Below are 21,109 nucleotides of genomic sequence, written 5' to 3' on the forward strand. Positions count from 1 at the left end.
AGCCACAAATCCATTCCTTCCTCTGTGCAGTAGTGAGGTCTGCAGGAAGCAGTGGAGCTCAGCAAATTTTTGTGGATTTCCAGGTTATTTTCTTGTTTGCCTTTGCAGCTGTGATTGAGAGCTATTGTTTAGAACTTGAGACATATGCTAGCTGAGTGGCTGCCTAGAGCTTCACCCCTAAACAGGTATCCCCAGGGGCTATGTGAGTACCAGGCTCCGATTCCTAAACCTGAGAATACCATAGTGCTCAGTGGACAAGTCCCTTTACTTAACGCCTTGGAGAGCTGCTGTCCAGGTTCACTGATTATTTCATGCAAATGAAACACAACATACTTTTGAAAAAGAAATTAACAGATCCTAAGTCAAGTGAGATGTTGAATTTGGTGGGAGAAGAGGGAAAAGCCATCACTTTCTCCAGACTGCCAGTATAAGCCTAGGGGAAGAAATTTTTCTTTGACATGCAGTGGAAGAGGAGAAGAGTAGAATTCTGCTGTTCAGCTTTCTTCTTTTCTGGATTTGTTGCCCTTTTCTGTTCTAGCCTATTTCAGTCTATTTTTGCTTGTCAGTCTCTAATGCATCTTTTGCACAATGTATGATGTTAAGCTGTTGTTCAGAACATCCCTTTTTTTAGACTTGCTTTTTTATCAAATGGCTGAAACCTCAGAGGTATTGTTGGGGGCAGATGTACACCAAGGTACGCTTCTCATACAAGAGAAAAGGTTGTTATCTTTCCATATTAACGCAGATAAAGTAACAAATGGTAGAATCCTGATGAAGAACAAGGCATTTAGTAGTTTTTGGACATGTTCTTTGGTATAAAATAAGAAGGCGCTAGCTTGCAAATGTCCAGTAACATCTTGATTTCCTTTTACTCCTACCATTTGACTTACTGTTACGTATGACGTGCCACCTCACACATAAGAGCACACCTTTTTTCCTAATGAGGTTCAGCCCTGTAAAGTTTACTGGAACAGTCTATGTCAAAGCTTCTGGGTAGATGCTTGAGCCAATTAGAAAAAAAATTAACATGGAATGGACAGTCCCAAGTATAAAATTCCCTTGTATTTGTTCCTGAATTTATATTTCACAGCACAGTTATATGTGGAATCTTACTAGATACTGCTTAGAAAGTAGTTTGTATATTTTCCAAATTAATTGCTTATTGTTGCAGAAAAAAATAGCGTTGTGCAAAGGATTGGCAGTCAAAAGACATAGTCCTTACGTTCTTGGCACTGCCTTGCTTGTTATCTTGGACAGATTGCTTAACTTCTCTGTGCTTTGATTTCAGATATGTAAAATGGGGGAGCTCATCTTTGGAAATCACTTTGGGATACTGTGGTAACTGGTTAGGGTGCATCTGCTTTGCAGGCCAGAAATGTAACTGTAGCTCATGTAGGCTTACCCAAACTATATCACACAGAACTTGGTGAACGCTAATAAGGCAAATATTTACATTCCAGACACCTTTTGTAGCCCATACTGATCCCATGCTGTCATCGCTAGACTGTTTCAAGAATCTGAGCCAATTAGTTTAAATAATTCCTGGTATGTCGGCATGAGCTGCAGTCACACCTTTGATAGACATAGTATACTAAGTAACTGAAAAAGGTGATTGTCAAAAACTGCATGCTTGGAGGGCAATTCATGAATGTCTGTATTAATTGTTTTAAATGATTTTTGTTTAGACTACAACATTGGTTAAAAGACCTTTAAAACTGGCATCTGTGGAGGAGCCTCTAAGAGGTGTATTCCTATGTATTAACAGCAATTCAGGAACTGTTAACATGCAGTATTTTTAATCTCTGTGCATGTCAGCTTTCCTCTCATAGGCATTGGGGCCATTTCAGACCCCTCCCTTTACACCTTACCCCGGGTTGAGTTTTGTATTTATGAAACTGCAGATTGTCTGAATGAAATAGTTTCTCATTTGGTCAACAGGGAGAATACGTCTCCTGCCTTTTATCTTTGCTTCGTCAGATGTCAGACACTCATTTTCAGCACTTACTGGATAACTTCCAAAGCAAGGATGAACTAAAGGTACAACAGAACGTCATGTTTGTAGGGTGATTCACTCAGAATGGGAGAGCAGAGGGGAATCCCTCCAGCATTACTTGCTCTGCTCATCTTCCCCATTCACTGGCACTCTACTCATAGACCTTCCTTTCACTTAGTGTTGTGTTACAAAAACATTTAAGACCACAGGGCACTGAATTATTTTTATAACAGCAAATAGAGTCCCGAGATAGATGTTATTAAACATAAAAGGATATCGTCATTGTACCATATAGGACTCATAGGAACAGGGTTCTTTTTAATCCTGTGAATGTAGAGTCAGTTCTATAGCATTTTACTAGATGTTCAATAAGCATTGCAGCTTACTTACAAAGGGTGTTGATTTTATGTGAAAAGAGAATTTCAAGCCTTTTTGGGGATACAAATGTCTCTAGCGATGAAATCTTTTTTGGAAAAGCAGTAACCTTACTACTCCACTTGCTGCATGCTTCCCAAATTTGTGAACATTAACTTAAAACTATGGCTCTTCATGAACAGAAAGGGCTGGTGAGGGGTACAGACCTCTCTGGTGGCTTTTTTGCCACTGACATTTTGAAATGGCACATCTCGCAACAGCAGAAACTAACTTTTTATCTCCGCTTCCATAGGAAAGAGGAGTCTCTCTGACAACAGTCTATTTCGAAGGCAGAATAATTTCATAAAGACAAGATTTTACATAAAATGCTTTTGATTAGCGTGACACTCAGTAAAATATGGACAAGAAGAAGAATGCACTGTGGCAGGAATTTATGTTACCTTAACAAATGAAATTGAGAAACAGTGAGAAGTCCTCTCTGAATAGGCTTTCAGCTTCTAAATATTTCATGTGCATATAGAGAGGCTGAATAAATCATGGAGATAAATTTGGAATGATACAATTCTTACCTTTAGGTTGCAGGGTTCAGTGTATCTCAGGTTGATAGTTATCTGAGATTACTACCTTCCTGGTAACTTTCGAATTACTCATAGGAAAATGATTTGGTAAATTAATTCATATTCATTTTTAATAGATACTTTTAAAAACGATCTAAACTGTAGTTCTTATGTCAGACCAGTGAAAAGGTTTGTCATTGAACTGAAATTTGTCTTTACACCCATAAGAACAAACACTGTTCTATCTCTGATACTCCTGGAACATATCCTGAGGTTATCACAGAGGCTGAAGATTTTATACCCAACTTCTTTCCCAACTATTAGTTGATCTAATAAAATATATTACTACTTTTTTCCTTCAAATATTGCTGGAATAATATTTCCAATACTTTTTCTTGCATGGAAAGGCGTTGTGTTCACTTACCACTGTTACATCGAGGCCAAAATAAGCCAAAAGTCAAGGAGCTCCTGATGCTTTACTCTTAGCTCAGTTACACCAAGCTATTCATCTCCTCCCTCCCCAGTTAAGGCATAATGGTAGGACAGTTTTGAAGAAACCTTGCACTGTCACTTTCTGTGCTGTCTTGCTTTTGTGTAGAAGACAAACAAAACAAAATCATGGTTTGCAAGGCCAACAACTTGGCATGTTTTATCCTCGCTGTTGTTCTTTATAGACATAAAGATGCAGGTAGTCAAAAACCAGAAATGTCCTCAGGTTTGGGGATTTTTTTCGAAAGCAGATACTGAGCTGTGTGTTTAAGAGATCTTTTCTGCTGCATATTGCCAGAAATTAGGTTTTCTGTTACTGTTTTAAAAAGCGTACGTAGGAGTTTTATTGGGTTTGGGTGTGTGGTTTTTTTGTCAGATTTGTGGCATAAGTGCAAAGAAATTTGGACAGATACATTAATTGAATGAATGCATAAATAAATTATTATTCCAGTATATTTGAAGATAGCTGCAAATTGACACTGGAATGCTGGATGATAACATGAGAAATCATATACAGTTACGCACATAAGGAAGTTTTTTATCTCACCATAGAAGTTAAGATTTAAAAGACAGCTGCAGCTTGTTTAGTACATATTAGATGCATACAAAATGAATATAGCCATATCCCAATATAAGTTGTTTCCATGTTTTCAGGTGAATAGCCTAGTAACACAAAACTGAAGTGGAACTTAACTGTCTTCCTTATAATTAAGAAAATAGATTAATCTGCAGCTGCTGGTGATTTTTTTAACTTTTTTCCCTATGTGATAGGAGTTCCTCCTCAAGATTTTCTGTGTATTTCGGAACCTGATGAAAATGAGTGTCTTTCCTCGGGACTGGATGGTGATGAGGTTGCTTACCAGCAAGTAAGTAGAGAAGCAGGTATAAACTGTTGACATTCTAGATCGGAATTTTTTCTTCTCACCTGGGCAGTTAAAACCTGTGATGCAGTGTGTTTCATCAGACTGAGATGTAGTGATGAAGACAGGAATTCTGGAGAGCTCATCCTCATTCTGCAGTTATTTTTACACTCTGGACCAAACTGGGACTTCTGTATTCCTTCTGTTTCTTAAATTCTACCAGTATGCACAGGTATCAAAGAGTTAAAAGTTTAAACCTAAAGCTGAAGAAGTTGCATTGAGGGTGAGAGTGGCACAGCAGCTACCATAACACATGGCAAGGAACAGCTACCCACACCAAGTGGTAGGAACAGGCAGGCCTCTCAACTCCTGTTCTCAGTAAATTACTACATTAAATGCCTGTCTCTTCTCATAAACATCACTCCTTAGCCTGCCTAGGAGGAGGACTCAGTTATTTTAGAAAAGGAGGAGCAGACCTTAGCGATGACACCAAGTGCATTACATACAGAGTTATTTCTCAATTAAGTTGTCATCTACCATTTTAATGCTCAATTTTATCTAATTTTCTTGCTTCTGACAGATTACGTACTATGCTGTTTGGAATGGCAGCGGTGTGATGGGCACAGGGTGGCTGGAATTATTTACTAGTTTCTTTAGATAAACTAGCTATAGAATTACCACTGACTAACTGACAGCTAGAGGGGTTTCCATTACAAAAAGGCACCATGGAAGTTTTCGTAAAGATTGACTGCTCAGCTGAGCTCTATGCTCTGTGAGTTCCCCGTGCTAATGAAAAGTGAAAGAAGGGGATTTCAGTATTTCAAGCGCAAAGATTAAACGGAGTTCTGTAAGAAAAGAAAAATTGACATGAAAGAGTAGTTACCTAGTTCCCTTTGGCATAATTTTGCCATAAACCTTTAGACTGATAGGTACGTTTAGCAGCGTTACTGGACGTACTGCTTGCATGTCAATTTATTAATTCCTGAATTTATCCAATACCTTGATTGCCTTTCACTAAGGTGTATTTAGTCACCTACAAAAAAATACCAGGGAATCCAGAATTGACCAAATACACACAAATATCTTGAGTTGAAGTGTGAGCCAGATAAAGGGCCATTGTATAGCCAAGAACAAAAATACCTCAAACTTTCTGAGTTGGTCTTCTCGGGGCGGGGGGCGGGGTGGAATCTTTCTGCTTAAAATAGAAGGAAGACAGGTGTATTCTTTCATTTCACTTGAGGTAATATGGCCTAGCCATGCAAAATAGGTAGGATTTTACATGCTCCTGTGTGAATTCCAAAAGTTACAAGAATGGTGAAAATTCTTAATCTTGTATCACTTAGTACAAATTGTTTATGAAAGTATAGAAAGATAGGTGACTTCTATGTGAATCTAGCAGTGATTTCATGAAGAATGCCTGTCTTTGTATGTATAGTAAAATCAGTACCACAAACCACTGTAATATGTTATGCTCCAGATTCGAATGTTCTTTTTTTGTTGTTTTTGTTTTTGACTGCAGTATCATAGTTACAACCGTTCAGTACCTGTCTTCTGCACTGCATAAGAATTTCACGGAAACGGACTTTGATTTTAAAGTAAGAATTGATACTCAAAAAATGTTGTGACATCTTTAGAAGCTAGCAGTAACAAAGGAACAAGAGCTATTCTCTACATTAGCTGATTATATTTGCAGCACTTATTTGAGTATCTGTGAGGAAGATGACCGAACTGATAAAAGACAGGAATTTGAATCTGCTGTGGAATTGAGGGGAAGTAGAACAGATACATTATGAGATCAAATCAAGAAAATTGAGCCCCTCGTAAAGGAAACAAGTATCTTCATAAGCAGTGGAGCTAGTGAAGCATGCCATCTTACACATTCATGGCTAATAAAATGTAAACTTTTCCTGAAGTTGTGGCATTCATTATCTTCCTCTCCCAGAGGTCTCTTTTTCTGGCTGTTGACCTAAAACTTGGAGGAACGGAGTATCTTAGAGAGTGTTTTCCCTATGTCTGATGCTGTTGAAAATGAGCAACAAGTTCAGTGTTACTAAGGAAAAGCTGCCAGACATGTACCTAGGCACAAGTACACACAGCATGATGGCAAAAGCCTCATTTCTTTGGGAAAACAGACTAAATTATAGGGCTCTCATTCATGACATAATGTAATCTCTGGGGATTTTTGAGGGATAAAATCTGCTTAGCCTACAGAAAAAAAAAACCCACAATTTAAAACTTCACTAAGTCACCCAGTTTATTCATTTTTGAACTCTAGTGCTAACAGAGAAGCCCAGTGGCATTACCTTGTTGGGGTTTTTAATTTTAGTTCCTACCAGGTTTTAAACAACCCATTGGTATCCTTAAGAGTTTAGTATCTCAATAGTTAAGATACATATTGATTAAGTTATGTCTTGATTACAAAAAGGAACAGTCTGATTCTACATATAAAGGAGCCTATGTCTTCCTACACTTGTTTAAAACTTACTCCTTGGAGTGTAATGTTATAAAACTTCCTTCCTGTTTCACAGGTATGGAACTCTTATTTCAGCCTGGCAGTTTTGTTTATAAACCAGCCAAGTCTTCAACTAGAAAGTGCCACACCAGCTAAGAGGAAGAAGATTCTGGATAAGTAAGATGTTTTGTTGGGTTCCCTTTTTGTGCCACCTCAAAGATGAGACTTTTTCTACCACAAGTGCTTATGATTTATTGTGAAACTTGGGATGTGGAAATGCTTAGGAAATAAGTAGATCTCCTAAATAAGTAGATCTCCTAATACAGTGTTCAGGGATTTGTCAAGTTGATAATCTTATGTTGACTTAAATGTGAATTTGATTTATTTTTTTTTTTAATATCACTGCCTTACCAGTTTTTGCTCCATTAGGTAGTTGTCTATCTCCTCTCTTTTAGATACGGTGATATGAGAGTGATGATGGCATATGAGCTCTTCAGCATGTGGCAGAACCTGGGTATGTCTCTTCCTTCTCTGTCCTAACAACCAAAGCCAAAGTAACCCTGGATTTCGATTGGAATTTTTTTTTTCCCCTACTTTTTGTAGCATCATAGAATACTTAGTTTCTCTTAAGACTTGTAAAACCAGGAAGCACTTCTCCCACCAAAAACTCTCTTCTGCACTATCTCATCATGCTTTTTCATTAGAAATAATACATTCCTATGAATTTGAATGTTTTCTTCTCAAATGTGAGAGAGGCAAGTATTGGTTGTTTTGACACATCAGTGACAGTTTCTATGTATTTGCAAATATAAAATCAGCTTTTTGTAATCCCTTCAACTGTGCTTTAGTCAGGTTCATATGGAGTTATACTGATACTCTCTGACTTTTGTCTGATCCGTGGCTGTAAAGCAGATATCTAAATTTTCACAGCTATAACCAACTTTATAATTTTGTAGATGATTCAAAAGCCAAAGTTGTCATGATTCAAAACTGTAGAATCATAGAATCATTTAGGTTGGAAAGACCCTTAAGACCATCAAGTCCAACCGTAAATCTAACACTGCCAAGTTCACCACTAAACCATAGCTATGTGCGTTTGATAATAAAGTGACATACACTAAAGCTGCTTTTTTGGTGTCTTCAGGTATCTAGTATGCATAACAAATGCTACATTACTACTTTAAAAAGAAAAAAAAAAATTAAAAACCAAAACAGAAAGCCCACAAAAGCCCTGTCCACAATAACGCAATGTTAGTGATAAAATTTCAACCTCTGCAATTCATTTGACCTTTTCCTATATATTTTGATAAAGAAATTAAGCATGTTACAACATGGGGAAAAATACTTCTCGACACAGGTCTCAAAAGGTAAATGGAGATTTTTCATCTAGGATTTGCGCTTTTAGAAGTACATTGCAGCAGTCTTGGGTTTAGGTAATTCAGGATTTTATTAACAGAAGAGCCAAATAACATCTGTACTGCATCAGAGCAAGTCCAGCTAGGCCAGTATCCCGTCTCCATCAGAGACCACAAATGAATACCTATGGAAATGTTTGAGAGCAAAGGAAGGATATACTGTTGTAGAGGAAAATACAAAAAATGTTTGCTGATAGTGATCACAAATAATACAAGGTTCTGGGAACAGGAAATCATTAAAAGGGCAAAGGAATGATAGAAATCAGACTGCGTAACTTGATAATGTGACCACGAGCAATATATTCAAAAAGCCAAACACGAATGTTTTATTTGGAGGAATATAAGTAGGAGCGCTATTCAAGAAAATAAAGACTACAAATGTGTCATGCTCCTAATCAGCTGAATGGGAGCTACCTGTAAAATGCCATGAGTAAGAAACATGCCATAATCTTTGAGAAAATATGTAAGAATCTTGAGTAAGAGAAGAGGGATGATATTACTGCCACATTTTTTTCCATAAGCGCACTTGATCCTAGAATAGTTTGCCTGGTGCTGCTTTCTACAGCTAAAAAAAAAAAAAGCAAAACCAACCAAACCAAAGACAAGTTGGACAGAGTTCAGAGAACAGTCAGGAAGATGACTAAAAAAGAAAGTGCCTTATTATAAAATACTGAATAAGCCTGACCTGTCTTGCACAACTAAGATGATACTTAACAACATGACTTGATCACAGTTTCTAAGCATTTGTGTGGAGAATAGAAGGCTCTCCAATATAACAGAGATCAAATAACCAGAAAATTATGCTAGACAAATTCAAATGAGAAGTGAGAAGCCCATTTTAAATATGTAGATAGAGATATTTACTGAATGTTGTTCCAAATATGGCTATTTTGGATTTATTCTGGGGGACTGCACAGTAAGCATGCCACAGAAGAGATTGTTAGCAAAATGCCTTGGGTTTGTGTTGCTGAGAAGCAATGCAATTTGGTCCTAAGTCAAGGTCAGTTATGAAATTGAGACTTCCATAGCACTGAGGATGAAGAGCTCTGTAATTCTTTGAAATCTAAATATGTTCTATTAAATACCATTGTTCTCACCAGCCCTTTCAAAATCTTTTTCTTCATAAGTTAGAAGTATCTGTGGCCTCTTTTCCCCCTAGTTAGTACGTTTTAGTTTGGTTATTTTTGTCAATTTGGATTCCTTTGCAAGTAAAATGCACTGACAATTTTTGCTGAAGGCTTTCACAGTGAAATTAAAAATGCTCTTAGAGACTTTGTAAGGAATGGTGCAAAGCAAATATTGTTTTTCCAGTCCTTTCAGGAAAAGAATGTGTTTGCTTTTCAGATGTTTACACCTACTGCTTTGTATATGTCATTATTGCAGGGGTTCCCTATTTTCTCAGTGACAGGTAACAAAGGCTTTTATTTAATTACAGTTGCTTTGTGTTGTACAGGTGAGCATAAGATTCACTTTATTCCGGGAATGATTGGCCCCTTTCTTGGTGTTACACTTGTTCCACAACCAGAAGTCCGGAATATCATGATCCCTATCTTCCATGACATGATGGACTGGGAGCAGAGGAAGAATGGCAACTTCAAACAGGTGAAGTCATTTCCCAAGCATTTGCAGTATTCTTGCTCTGTCTCTCTGCAATGTCCAGCTGGAAGCAAGGAGTTTGTATCTGTTGATCTGTGTCTGATTGTGAAGATGTCATGTAAATATATAAAAATAGAAAATTTGAAGCATAATTCTCAAAACTAGTACAAGACTCCCAAGATTATTTAAACAGTGCAATTTACAGCAAGCTATATTTCCCATGAACATAGAGAAGAGGAGCAATGTGCTCATCACATCAGAGATGAGGAAGAGAAAAGAATTTTCTAAGAGCTAGGGTCTCACTGCTCCCATTGGTTTCACTTAGATAATGGGTCAGACTGAAAACCAAAAATGGAGATGTACAGATTTAGCCAGTATTTGTGAAAACAGTGGTCATTGCTTCTCCATCTTCAAGTTCCAGCTAGAAAGTGGTATTCTACAGTTAAATAATTATACCATACTTTGAAACAGACTTTGTGACTGTATTTAATAAAGAAATTGTAGCAGATCTCCTGGAATGGTTATGCCCAACAGCAGTTCTGTAGTATCCACATGCTGAGAGCTCTGATTGCAAAACAGGGAGAGGAGTCTTCGTCATTTTGTTGCCTAGTCATGGTCAGAGAATTGCTTAAATTTTCCACTGCAAAACAGATCCCTGAAGTGCAAAGTATTAATAATGAAGGATCGGTTTGGACTGGATCTTCAGATGACAGTGCTTCATTGTCACTGTGTCTGGGGCAACACTGGGGGCAAGTATCTGCAGATAAATGCTCTGAAGTACTAAATCCTTTTATTTAAATTATCATCATTCATGTGATTATTATCCGCACGCTCATTAAAATGCCAGGTCTAATCTATCGTTCCAGAATAACAGACCTTTTCCATAACCTGACCTATTAAAGGCTGTGTGGAAAAGTATTAGCAAGAGCTTATGTTTTCCTTCCTCTTCAACCCCCTTGATTATTACTATCATCATTATTATTATTTACTACTGCTATTACTATAGTAGCATTTGATCATGGTCATCTTTTTGCTTGTTTTAGCATAACAATAGAACAGTCCCTGCTCTGGCATTTACAGTTATAAGTACCTACAGTCAGCTTCAAGTTTCTGGACCTGTTTATACTTTCTGTATCAAGATGAACTCCTCATAATCTTCACTTAATTTTTATACTCACTAATGTATTCTATACTAGAGCTGCAAGAATATTTCTTAAATTTACCTGTGGAGCAAATTTCCACACTGTTTTATGAAGCATATATTGTAACTTTCTAAGATTAAAGACAGAATGATCATCTGTATTAGTGAGAATGGAATAAATAGTTAAATAGCACAAGATGTATTAAACTTTATTAACATTAGCTGCTGGAACCAGGAAGTTACTTGTCCGGTATAATGCTAGGTAGCTGGACAGATGCGTTACTGATTTCTGTCAAGTCATTGTAGATCACAAGCAAAGAAAGGGTAGGTCTTTTTAAATTTGAGCTTCTCTTTACTTTTTTAATACTAAATTGGTTGTCAGGAAATACAGAAGTCCTGGAAATTAATTTTCAAGCCTTTTTTTATTTTCTTCAGTAGCTCGTGTTTTGACAAGGTTGTTTTTTCATCAATACTGGATAACAATGCAGTCTGATTCATGGACTAAATCAAGTCTCCTTTTAATGATTTCAGCAACAAGAGCACCAATGCCATTTGTGTGCCACTGGGTGATTTGCGTTTCCTTCTTATCTTCACTTCCTTTGCAATTTGGCAGCTGAAAAACATAGGAGAAATTGAAACTATGCTTGTCTTTAAATGCAAACAAGCCATATTTCTACAAACAGTTTCAACCTTTAGGAACTCTGTCTTCATTAGTACTGAAAGTATGTTTTCTACAAGGATTTCCAAGACTACATGACATTGTTTTGTTTAATGTTAGATACGTTAATTTCTGCACTAGAATCAATTTTATGGGAATATGTGATACCAAACTCGATAACAGGACATATTAGACTGGGGGGGTGTGTGGAATGAATACATATTCAAAACCTTTGTAAGGGAAGAGAAACACAATGATACTGTTGTGGTCCTTTATGTAAGTGTGAAAAGCAAATGCGTCATATAATCATTAAGAGGCTTGGCAAAACTGGGTTTAATGAACAAATAATCTTCCAATGTAATGATGCCTGGATGACTGGAAATCAATTACCTACCAGCAAAACCATCACAGCAGACCAGTGGCGATCATGCCATGAATTAGTTTCTCTGCGTGGATATTCTGCTACAGTACAGGATACAGCTTATCGGATATACTGGTTCACAGAAAGTGTGTCCGGGTGATTTATTTGATAAGAGAATAAGCTTCAGAAATTCCTGTGAAGAAGCAGCATTACCTCCCCTGGGATGTTCATTTAGACCCTGATAAGCAAAAGGATAATTTAGTTTTAGTCCTCCTATATCACTGAAAAATGAGAAAAGTGTGTCCATTTAATGGAGCCACAGAGAAATAAATCACTCACACATAGAAGTTGGCAGGCCCAAGGCATGGGAAATAAAATATTCTTCCAGTCTTCCTAGTGTTTGGAACTGTTGTCTTCTACATGAACAGCTAATTTGTAACCAATCACTTGTTGATCCAGGTGGAAGCCGAGTTGATCGATAAGCTGGACAGCCTGGTATCCGAAGGAAAAGGTGATGAGAACTACAGGGAACTCTTCAGCCTGCTGTAAGCTATGCCAGTTTCTGCTCACTCTGTTGTGCAGGAGCATTGAAAGAGTCAAAGTAGTGATCTGTGCAGCCACAGCTACCGTGCTGATCTTCAGGAAAGCAGTAAAGGGCTTTCTGGCAGGTTTTTGTGACATGGCTCAGTGAAATAGAAATATGTCCCTCTAATTCTGAAAAGAACATGAAAACCTGAATAATTCTTTGTCTTCATCCTGTGAAATCTAATATAAGGCTGCAGAGATAAATAGTTATCATCCTCCTATCAAAAATTGATGTGCTAGAGGAGCTGGTGCCTTTCTTTTTACATAGCAACAAGTGAAATCGTGACCTTAGAACTGTTTAGAGAAACAGTGTACTGTCTCCCAAGTCAGGCCTTGTTAGAGCAGAAGTGATTTTCCTCAGCATTTGCCTTTTCTGCTTCCAATTTTTGAAGGTCCTGTTTTGGTTGGCTCAGCAGTTGCAAGTTGCTTCCTCCAGAGTCCATCATGACACTGTATTTCCACCCCCTTTCACATCAAAAATCCATACTTATTAGGATAAACTTAAAGAAAAGACTTCTGACTTTCTACTTAGTTATCTTTGATTACTGATCTGACTCCAAATTTCATTTCCAGTGATCCTAGTTTATTTCAAAAGGACTTATTTTGCACTCTGAGAGTCCAGAGTAGTTAACCCTAAATCTTTTAATATTCCAGTGGCCATAGAGATCATCAGCAGAATTTTAGCCATATATTCCAGACAATTTTATGTGGCCCTCAATAGTACGTTAGCAGTTTGAGGCATAAAGCTTTGTTTGGCTAGAACCAATACTTGTATTTCTGAATTCACAATTCCACATTCATTCATTTTCAAGACAGATAAGCCTGCCCATCCTGTATGCTTATCCTTAGGAAACATGTAAATGTATTCAGTTTTGATTTGTGTATATACAGCCTTGGGAAGTCTGGCACGTTATGTGTACCGATAACATAAGTCTATTTCAGGGATAAAGGAAAGAAAATATCTATGCTTTTTTTTTTTTTAATTCATGTGGCAAGATGAACATTGTGCATTTCCTTTGCTCCAGTTGAAGACATTTGTTACCCAAAATGTTAAGAATGCAGGAACTGTAGCTTGTTACTTATTTTTAGACTATAGTGACTGGATGTATCACCAAGAAACACAGCCTGGAAGTCCAGCAACCTTTTAGTTTATATTTGCTACTGACTTTTCTGAGAACAATGTGAACTTTGAGGAAAGAGTTCCACAATTCCACAAAGTAAATAAACGCTGTGTGAAATAAACAGTTGACCCTGAATTCTACTGTCTCAATTATAGTGCCAAAACGTGAAATCATTCCAGTACAGAAGGATTTGCCCCTTCTGAGGACGTGTACATCAGCCAACAGAATTTCTTTCCCCTTGCCAGCTCAGAAGTGGCAAGTTCTTTGACCAGAGATTCAGTTTCAAGAAACTAGCATGTAAATTTTCTTTCTTTTTTCACTTTTCAAATATGATTTTTAGTGTTCTCGTTCTAGCTTTCTCTCATCCTTCACAGTTATCTCAGTGAGATGCTCACGGTATTGTCTAGTTTGCTGAGCAGGAACAGACTGCCTTTATTTACAGTTTAAATAAATTGTGATTCAAGGTTGGTTGGTGATTAGAGACAAAAATTTATGTAGGGATGAGCAAAGAAGAGGTATTTGCAGTAGATTTAGACTCCCTTGCAACTTCTGACTGCTGTTAGCAATATTTAAGCTACAGGTAATAATGTGGGAATCAAATGTTGCCATGAGCATTGCTCTTTTTCATACATTTTAAATGGCAATGTGAAGATATTTTTCCTTCTCCTGTCAATTCTGTAATTTCCTTGTCTTTGCTTCATGCTGCCTGGAGTAGAACCCAGCTCTTTGGGCCTTATCCCAGGTAAGACCGTAATTCTATGAATTTGTTTTATGAGGGAGAAACCAAGTTGTCCGCAGCTGTCTGCATGCACTATACCATTTTACCCTGGAAGCCTCATCTGCTGTCTTTCCATCTCCAAACAGTTTGCTGGAGAAGATTGAGCAGGAAACGTGGCGGGAGACTGGAATCTCATTTGTTACATCAGTTACTCGTCTCATGGAGCGTCTGCTTGACTATAGGTATCTGACAACAAAAGTAATATATTCTAAGAAGTTTGTAAAGAGGTAGTACCAAATTTCTTTTCTACAGGGAATATTTTTATTATTTATCAAGCTGCACACCTCTCTGATGGCAAGTATTATGTAAGGAAGCCTAACTCATTGCTGCTGGGTTCTCAGCAAAAATCCTAAGTCCTCATCTCTGGAGCCTTAATTCTCATTCTTGTATGCTCATTCCTGATAACAGCAAAGATAAAGAAATCTTTTCATTTATAGTTTTGTACTAAGGTTTATTCAGGTTGCTAAATGATTAATTCCTTGTATCACTGAAATTATCTCACCTAGTTCAGCAAAATAGATGCTAAATGCAAGAATGATCTCAAATGCCTTGCTGAACTGAGATGTGCTGAATGCCTCATCTAGACATGCAGGGTTGGAAAACTTTTCATCTGACGAAAGTCTGACATGGCAGTTGGTGACTCATGTGTGCAAAACTCTACTATAAATTAGGCATCCTTTGTTTAGTTTTAGACTGAAGTTTGCAGGACTACTGTGTCAATACAGCTGAGCTTTGATTCAGTGACAAGAAAATATTTTACCTTGATATATATACACACACACACACCCCCCCAGTCGTTCTTATGGAATGACAGACGATTTGAAACTAGAACTGCCCCAAATATTTCTATCTTTAGCCTACTGACAAGAGTTTAAATAATTTTTCCTTCCTCTGCTGCTCATTATAGGTGAAAACCTATGACTAGGCTGGGTATTCTGCAATCCCAAATCCTTTTCTGTGCTTTTTAGTTTGCCCTTTTTGTTATCCTTACCAGTTTGATCCAATCTCGTGTTTGTTTCCTGACAGCAGCCACTGTACAGCTAACTATGCAAGACCATGTATCTGAGATGCATTTAAAGGGAATGCAAGGGAGCTGAATTTTTTTTTTAATTAAATTTGCAGTCAACACAACTTTGATACACAGATATACATTTTCATGCTTAATTGCGGAACAGATACCAGTTTTTAATTGATTTTTAATACACAGCACATTTTTTCATTCCCAGAACAGCGAACTGCATCAGAATTTGGAAATACACAGGCATCTCTTGGAGTCCAGCTGCCAGTTAGTTGACACGGTAGCTCTCAAGAGAGTTTGCTGTGTCACTGCTTTAAAAATCTTGTCTCTTTTTCACAAATGAATGTGACTTTTGCAAGTCAAGATTAATAATTTCTGAAGCCTTTAATTTTTCGTACTGCTTGAATAGAAATAATTTGTAAAATATTCCCAAAACTAAAGATAAATTTTGTGATTTAACTTGCCTGTGAAAAATTACTAATCTAGTCTAAATTACTCGGGTTATATCTTTCAGCATGCCAACACTACATTGGATAGCTGAATTTATGAAAGCTAATCCTTTGACTAGGAAACCACTAAATATTTACATCTGGATAAATAAGTTTTTCACTTTTATAGTAGATCTTTTGTTCAGATTATTTTTGGCCAATATTATCTGATTTGTGTTCAGATTCTTGTAAGAAATTAAGTAGCAGTCATCTCAGGTGCTTGTTCTTAGATGCAGACATGTAACAGGATACTCAGTTCTCCTATCATTTAAGCCATAATACAGGAATTTTTCTTAGAGGGACTTTATAAAACAAAGTATATGAATAACTGTTGTTTGTGATCCAAGGAAACTCTGGATGATAAGATGGCTTCAAATTTATTTTAAAAGGACTTTTTTTGCAGATGTACGTTTCAACATTGCTCTGCTTTCTTAGGGACTGTATGAAAGGAGATGAAACAGAAAACAAGAAAATTGGCTGCACTGTTAACCTTATGGTAAAGATGTTTCCTTTATCTCTTTGTCATACTATGCAACGTTGTTGAAACTGGGAAAGCTTGGGATAGGAATCTGTGTCAGGCAAGTGTAGCTTTAGAATCTGAGCACTGGGATGACCGAACAGAACAACAGGGATTGCAAGGATCCTCTGGAGGTCTCTGGTCCAGCTCTCTGCTTAAAGCAGGGCCAAATAGGTCAGGTTCCTCAGGGCCTTCTCCAGCTGAGTCCTGAGTATGCCTGTGACACAGGTTCTACAGCCTCTCTTGCCTTTCCTTTCAGCTTTTGACTACCTCTATTTTGAAAAAAAAATTACTGGTTAAATCAGGGTGAATGTGAGAAGAATTATTACTTTTCTGTTACACTAATAATGTACTCTCTTTTCAATAACTTTATACATATACAGATGCTGCTTGATTGTCTTGAATGAAGGAAGAGTCTCAGTAACAACTCTGTCTCTTCTTTCACAGAATTTCTATAAATCTGAAATTAACAAGGAAGAGATGTACATCCGCTATATCCACAAACTGTGTGATATGCACTTACAGGCTGAGAACTATACAGGTTAGTAAGACATCATGTGGGGCCTGCTTGAAATCCTGGTGAAAGTTTTTGACTCTCCCAATATTATACGCTAACATCTGATTCATTCTTTTGGAAAAAAATTGTATGAATCAGTTATGGCAGTTGGGAAGATAAGAAGCTGCGGTGCAGCTCATTCCCTCAAGTCAAAAAAATGTATGTCTATGCCCACGCAACCATACGACTATTCTGTTACACTCCAAATTTTACATTAAAGTGTTCTGTGAGGAAAATTGATCAATAAAATCAGAACAGTGGAATCAAATTTAGAGGAAGATTAAAATCACAAAACCACCGTTATATTATCATTTGCCATATTTCCTTGCATTGTAGTATTTAGGGAGCACTTAGAAAGTGTATAGACTCTTAATTATGTGTTTGCCAAGTTCTGTTTACAACTGCAGGCCCCAAATGTAGTTACATCTCTGAATATCTGACTGTGCATTTAAATCAAGTAGCTAGTAAAAAGAAACTTGATAGATTTTTACCTAAAAATCAGGTTCAGAGGAAACAGCTTTGTGCTGTTATTTTAAGTAATTGAATAATTTAATGATCATCTAAGATTTCAGATTTTTTCTCCAATTGTAGATCAGGAATTCTAGACTGTTTAAAAAGCAGCTCTAGTGACCTTTTAACCTATTGGCTGTATCTATCTGTTGCCATTGATTCAGTGTTCAATACTTGCGTTTCCAACAGAGGCTGCATTTACTTTGCTTTTGTACTGTGAGTTGCTTCAGTGGGAGGACAGACCTCTGAGAGAGTTCCTGCATTACCCATCTCAGTCAGAGTGGCAACGTAAGGAAGGTCTGTGCCGTAAGATTATCCATTACTTCAACAAAGGGAAGGTATGCCAACTTCTTCTCTCTTCCAGCAGCTTCCTTCCCTTTTCCTGACTTCCTTAGGGCTTGTAAGCCTATCACCTCAGTTCAGTAGTCTGGAAGTAAATGTGTATCAAAAGGTTTTATAACTTGAGAAATTGCTTCTTGGCTCTCTGGATGAAAAAACAGATGAGAAAATGGATATGGGTATTTCATTATGCATAACATTTGGAACTAGCTTAGGTAGGCCAACAGGAAAAACACCAAAACATTTTTATACCTTTAAACCAAACTTTGGATCACCTGATAGGGCAGAAAGCTCTATGAATGCCAGTTCCTTAGCTTTTGGGGGGCAGGACTGCATTTTGTAGTTGTCTATGCAAATTGCTGTGTTATGACTCGCTTTAGGACTTGTTTTGTTTCTAACCTATAGAAGTAAATGGCAGGCAATGCACTGTACGAGTCCCTTTATTAAAAAAGATTTAAGACTGGTATTTTAAAGCGGCTTTCAATTAAAATGCAGTTCCATCCATTCACAAGAAAAAATCAATACATTTCAATTTCACATAGGGGGTATGTTTTTCCTACAATAATTTTTTTTTTTTAATTACTGCAGAGTTAGGTGTTATAGTCCCTTGTGTCATGGCGTTTTGGGAACATTTCAGAGATGAACTTAAAAGTGATATCATCTGTCGGAATATTTTCAAATTTTTCCCTTCTCTAGAAAAATTCCTACAGCTTCTATTATTGGAAGATAACGTCTGTATGTGCGCCTCAGGGTTGTTTTTGCCTGTGATGGCAATGACAGTGGCATTAAATACAAATGTGATTTCGATCATATGGGGTTGTCATTCCAGATAATTCTTTCCTAGCCCTGATAATAGAAAGTTGCATGTGGCAGAGAGATTCTCTACAAAACCTGCAAAAGGCAGTCAAGATTCCTGTGTGTAGGAAAAAATGGCCTATTTATGAAGAAGTGATTAATTAAGAAGATTTTTTTTTTCCCAGAATTGTTCTTTTGTAATAATACTGCATATGGTTCTCTTTTTAGTTTCAGAAATTGTCAGGGTTTTTCAGACTGCACTTAAAAAAAAAATAAATACTGACTTGTACAAATATTGCAGCACTGTACTGTCTGACTAGGCAAAGATGATATAGAGACTATGTAAAACAAGTGAGCCTGTATTTTTTACAAGAACAGGCAATCCATATATGCACTGAAGGGGAGTAAAAACTTGACGGATGTAATTTTGCTATAAAACTCCTAACAGATTATAGAGTGTTAACCTCTTGAGGTCTTTTCCCTACTGGATGTTTTTGGAGTTATTTGACTTTGTTTTAATCCTCCTTTATTATAAATGGTAGCTGAATGACTAAATAATCCACTTAAGCAGTGTGTATGTCACTCAAACTGTGGAAGTGAAAGATGCTGAGAAACCAAATCCTCCTCCTGCTTTTCAGCGCTCTGTTTGGTGTGTAACAGGGAGCAACTCAGGGAACGGAAGAAACTTGCTTCCCTCAAGTTGTGTCTGATAGTTTCTTTCAGCATTACCCTAAGATGGTCCCTTCTCGGGTCCTGAAGAGTGGAATTTGTTGTTCTGTATCCTTCAGTTGCATTTCTAGAGTTAAGTTTCTCATGCTGTTCCTGATATCTTCCACTAAGTAAGGAGGTCAAGCCAGCATGAAAAGAGTGTAAAAATTCTGCATTTGTTAATGGGAAAATTTTATCAGCACGGGAACGGGGGAAAGCTTACAGCCACAGGAGTGTCTTGTAAATTTGACATAAAGATCATGCCAGTAGAGGGCAAAGAGTGGTGGTATGGCCCATGACAGGCCTGGAGCGCTGCAGCGGGGTGCAGAATTGAGTAATTCCCATTCTCAATATTGTTGGTAGCAGCCCTGTGCTGGGAAGGAACAAGGTGTTCCAAAGCCCTTTTGGCCTTCACTCTGGTCATGTGCTCCTTCCTACTGATTTCTGCTATGCTTTGAATTGGTTTATGGCTCAGTCGGTAATGTGTGCAGGTGCATAACTTTAAATGAAGATTTTTTATTTTTTTTTAACTCACAGTTAGGATTTTATCTGTCAAAACTCAAGGTTTTCTAGTCAAAGACGACTGTGAATGGAACGGTTTGGACCTGATTGATCATGCTTCTGGACATCAATAGCTTGCAAACTATACAACCCTTTTCTGTCCAGTTCACTGCTAGATGTTATTAACTAAAAATTCTCACCAGCTCCCATCACAGCATCACAGTGTGTATTCTCCTTAGCACCAGCCAAGTGCTGTGAGAGACTCAAAGCTGTATTTCCAAAGCAGTTCATTTTTTAGATCATGTGCTCCATACCCAACGTTTGAACTAATTTCTCTTGTGCACCCTCATGTGCATGATATTTCCAAAAGAAATGTGCACATTGGGATGTGAGTAAATAAAGGTTGCTATTCATAAATGTTGATTGTCTCTATCTGTGCCTCCTTGTGTGCAAGTCAGTAGCGCTCAACTGAGAGTTGCTGGTGCCATAGGAGAAAGCTGCAATAAATGTCGTATGAATGTGCTTTTCAAGTGAAGAACATAATATAGAACATGCAAACAGACCAGAGGTCAGCAAAACAGAAAGCAGTAATGAGGCAAAGTAGCAGTGGAGACATTAGGAAATTATTTGAAGGGGAGGAGAATGATGCTTTAGAGGGAAGTGACACTTGCATAGCACATGGAATTACATATTAAATTTCTACATTGTGAAGATGGTACTCATTAATGTCACAGATTTTGAAACCGAGGATCCCAGTGACTCACATATCCATTCATTCTCTTTTCCTTTCAAATATCTGCAAAGTCGCTTTTCTCTCTAAGAAATTACCTGTACATTGTGTTTCTTCACTTCTCTGTCTCATGTTGTATCTACAGAATACTCAGCACAGTGGAATTTCTCTGTGTGGAAATCCAACTGAAACAAAGAAAGAAAGCCTGAGTTAGGATGAGAGGAATAACATCAGGATACACATAGAAGAGCTGGTATAAAGAGACATCAGATGTGGTTACATGGTGTTAATTTAATTCACATTAGAAAAGGAGCACAAAAAGGTTACATCTTTAGGATCACCTCAAGGAAAGGCAGTCAGCTGCTTTCTGCTTCTGTCCAGAAGACAAATTAAAGAATTATGTAGGCTTTAGCCACAGCATCCCATTTGGAAGTGACACTCTGTGCACACTCTGTGTGACAAAAACCATTTATTCCTGGCCAGATCTTCTAGAAGAGACTTTTCCATTCTTTCAAATAAATATAGATCAGCTAAGGACTGAAAATCATAGAATCATAGAATCATTA

At 37.4% G+C, this 21,109-nt stretch overlaps 1 protein-coding gene across 1 annotated transcript in view; it reads left to right on the forward strand.

The window, feature by feature from the left end:
* The window catches only part of DOCK3 (dedicator of cytokinesis 3), a gene marked incomplete at its 3' end in the record, with an annotated part of 115,692 nt that extends 97,884 nt beyond the window's left edge, over positions 1-17,808 (forward strand). The window contains exons 22-33 of the mRNA XM_009697506.1: positions 1,939-2,037; positions 4,186-4,280; positions 5,794-5,869; positions 6,803-6,903; positions 7,182-7,240; positions 9,595-9,743; positions 12,357-12,442; positions 14,319-14,345; positions 14,468-14,563; positions 16,323-16,383; positions 16,852-16,945; positions 17,660-17,808. Coding sequence (XP_009695808.1) covers positions 1,939-2,037; positions 4,186-4,280; positions 5,794-5,869; positions 6,803-6,903; positions 7,182-7,240; positions 9,595-9,743; positions 12,357-12,442; positions 14,319-14,345; positions 14,468-14,563; positions 16,323-16,383; positions 16,852-16,945; positions 17,660-17,808 — 1,092 coding nt within the window. The remainder of the gene's footprint in view (positions 1-1,938; positions 2,038-4,185; positions 4,281-5,793; positions 5,870-6,802; positions 6,904-7,181; positions 7,241-9,594; positions 9,744-12,356; positions 12,443-14,318; positions 14,346-14,467; positions 14,564-16,322; positions 16,384-16,851; positions 16,946-17,659) is intronic.
* Between the last annotated feature and the right edge of the window lie 3,301 nt (positions 17,809-21,109).

This window comes from Cariama cristata, unplaced genomic scaffold, assembly GCF_000690535.1.
Source record: "Cariama cristata isolate BGI_N322 unplaced genomic scaffold, ASM69053v1 scaffold20693, whole genome shotgun sequence".
Classification (NCBI taxonomy): domain Eukaryota; kingdom Metazoa; phylum Chordata; class Aves; order Cariamiformes; family Cariamidae; genus Cariama; species Cariama cristata.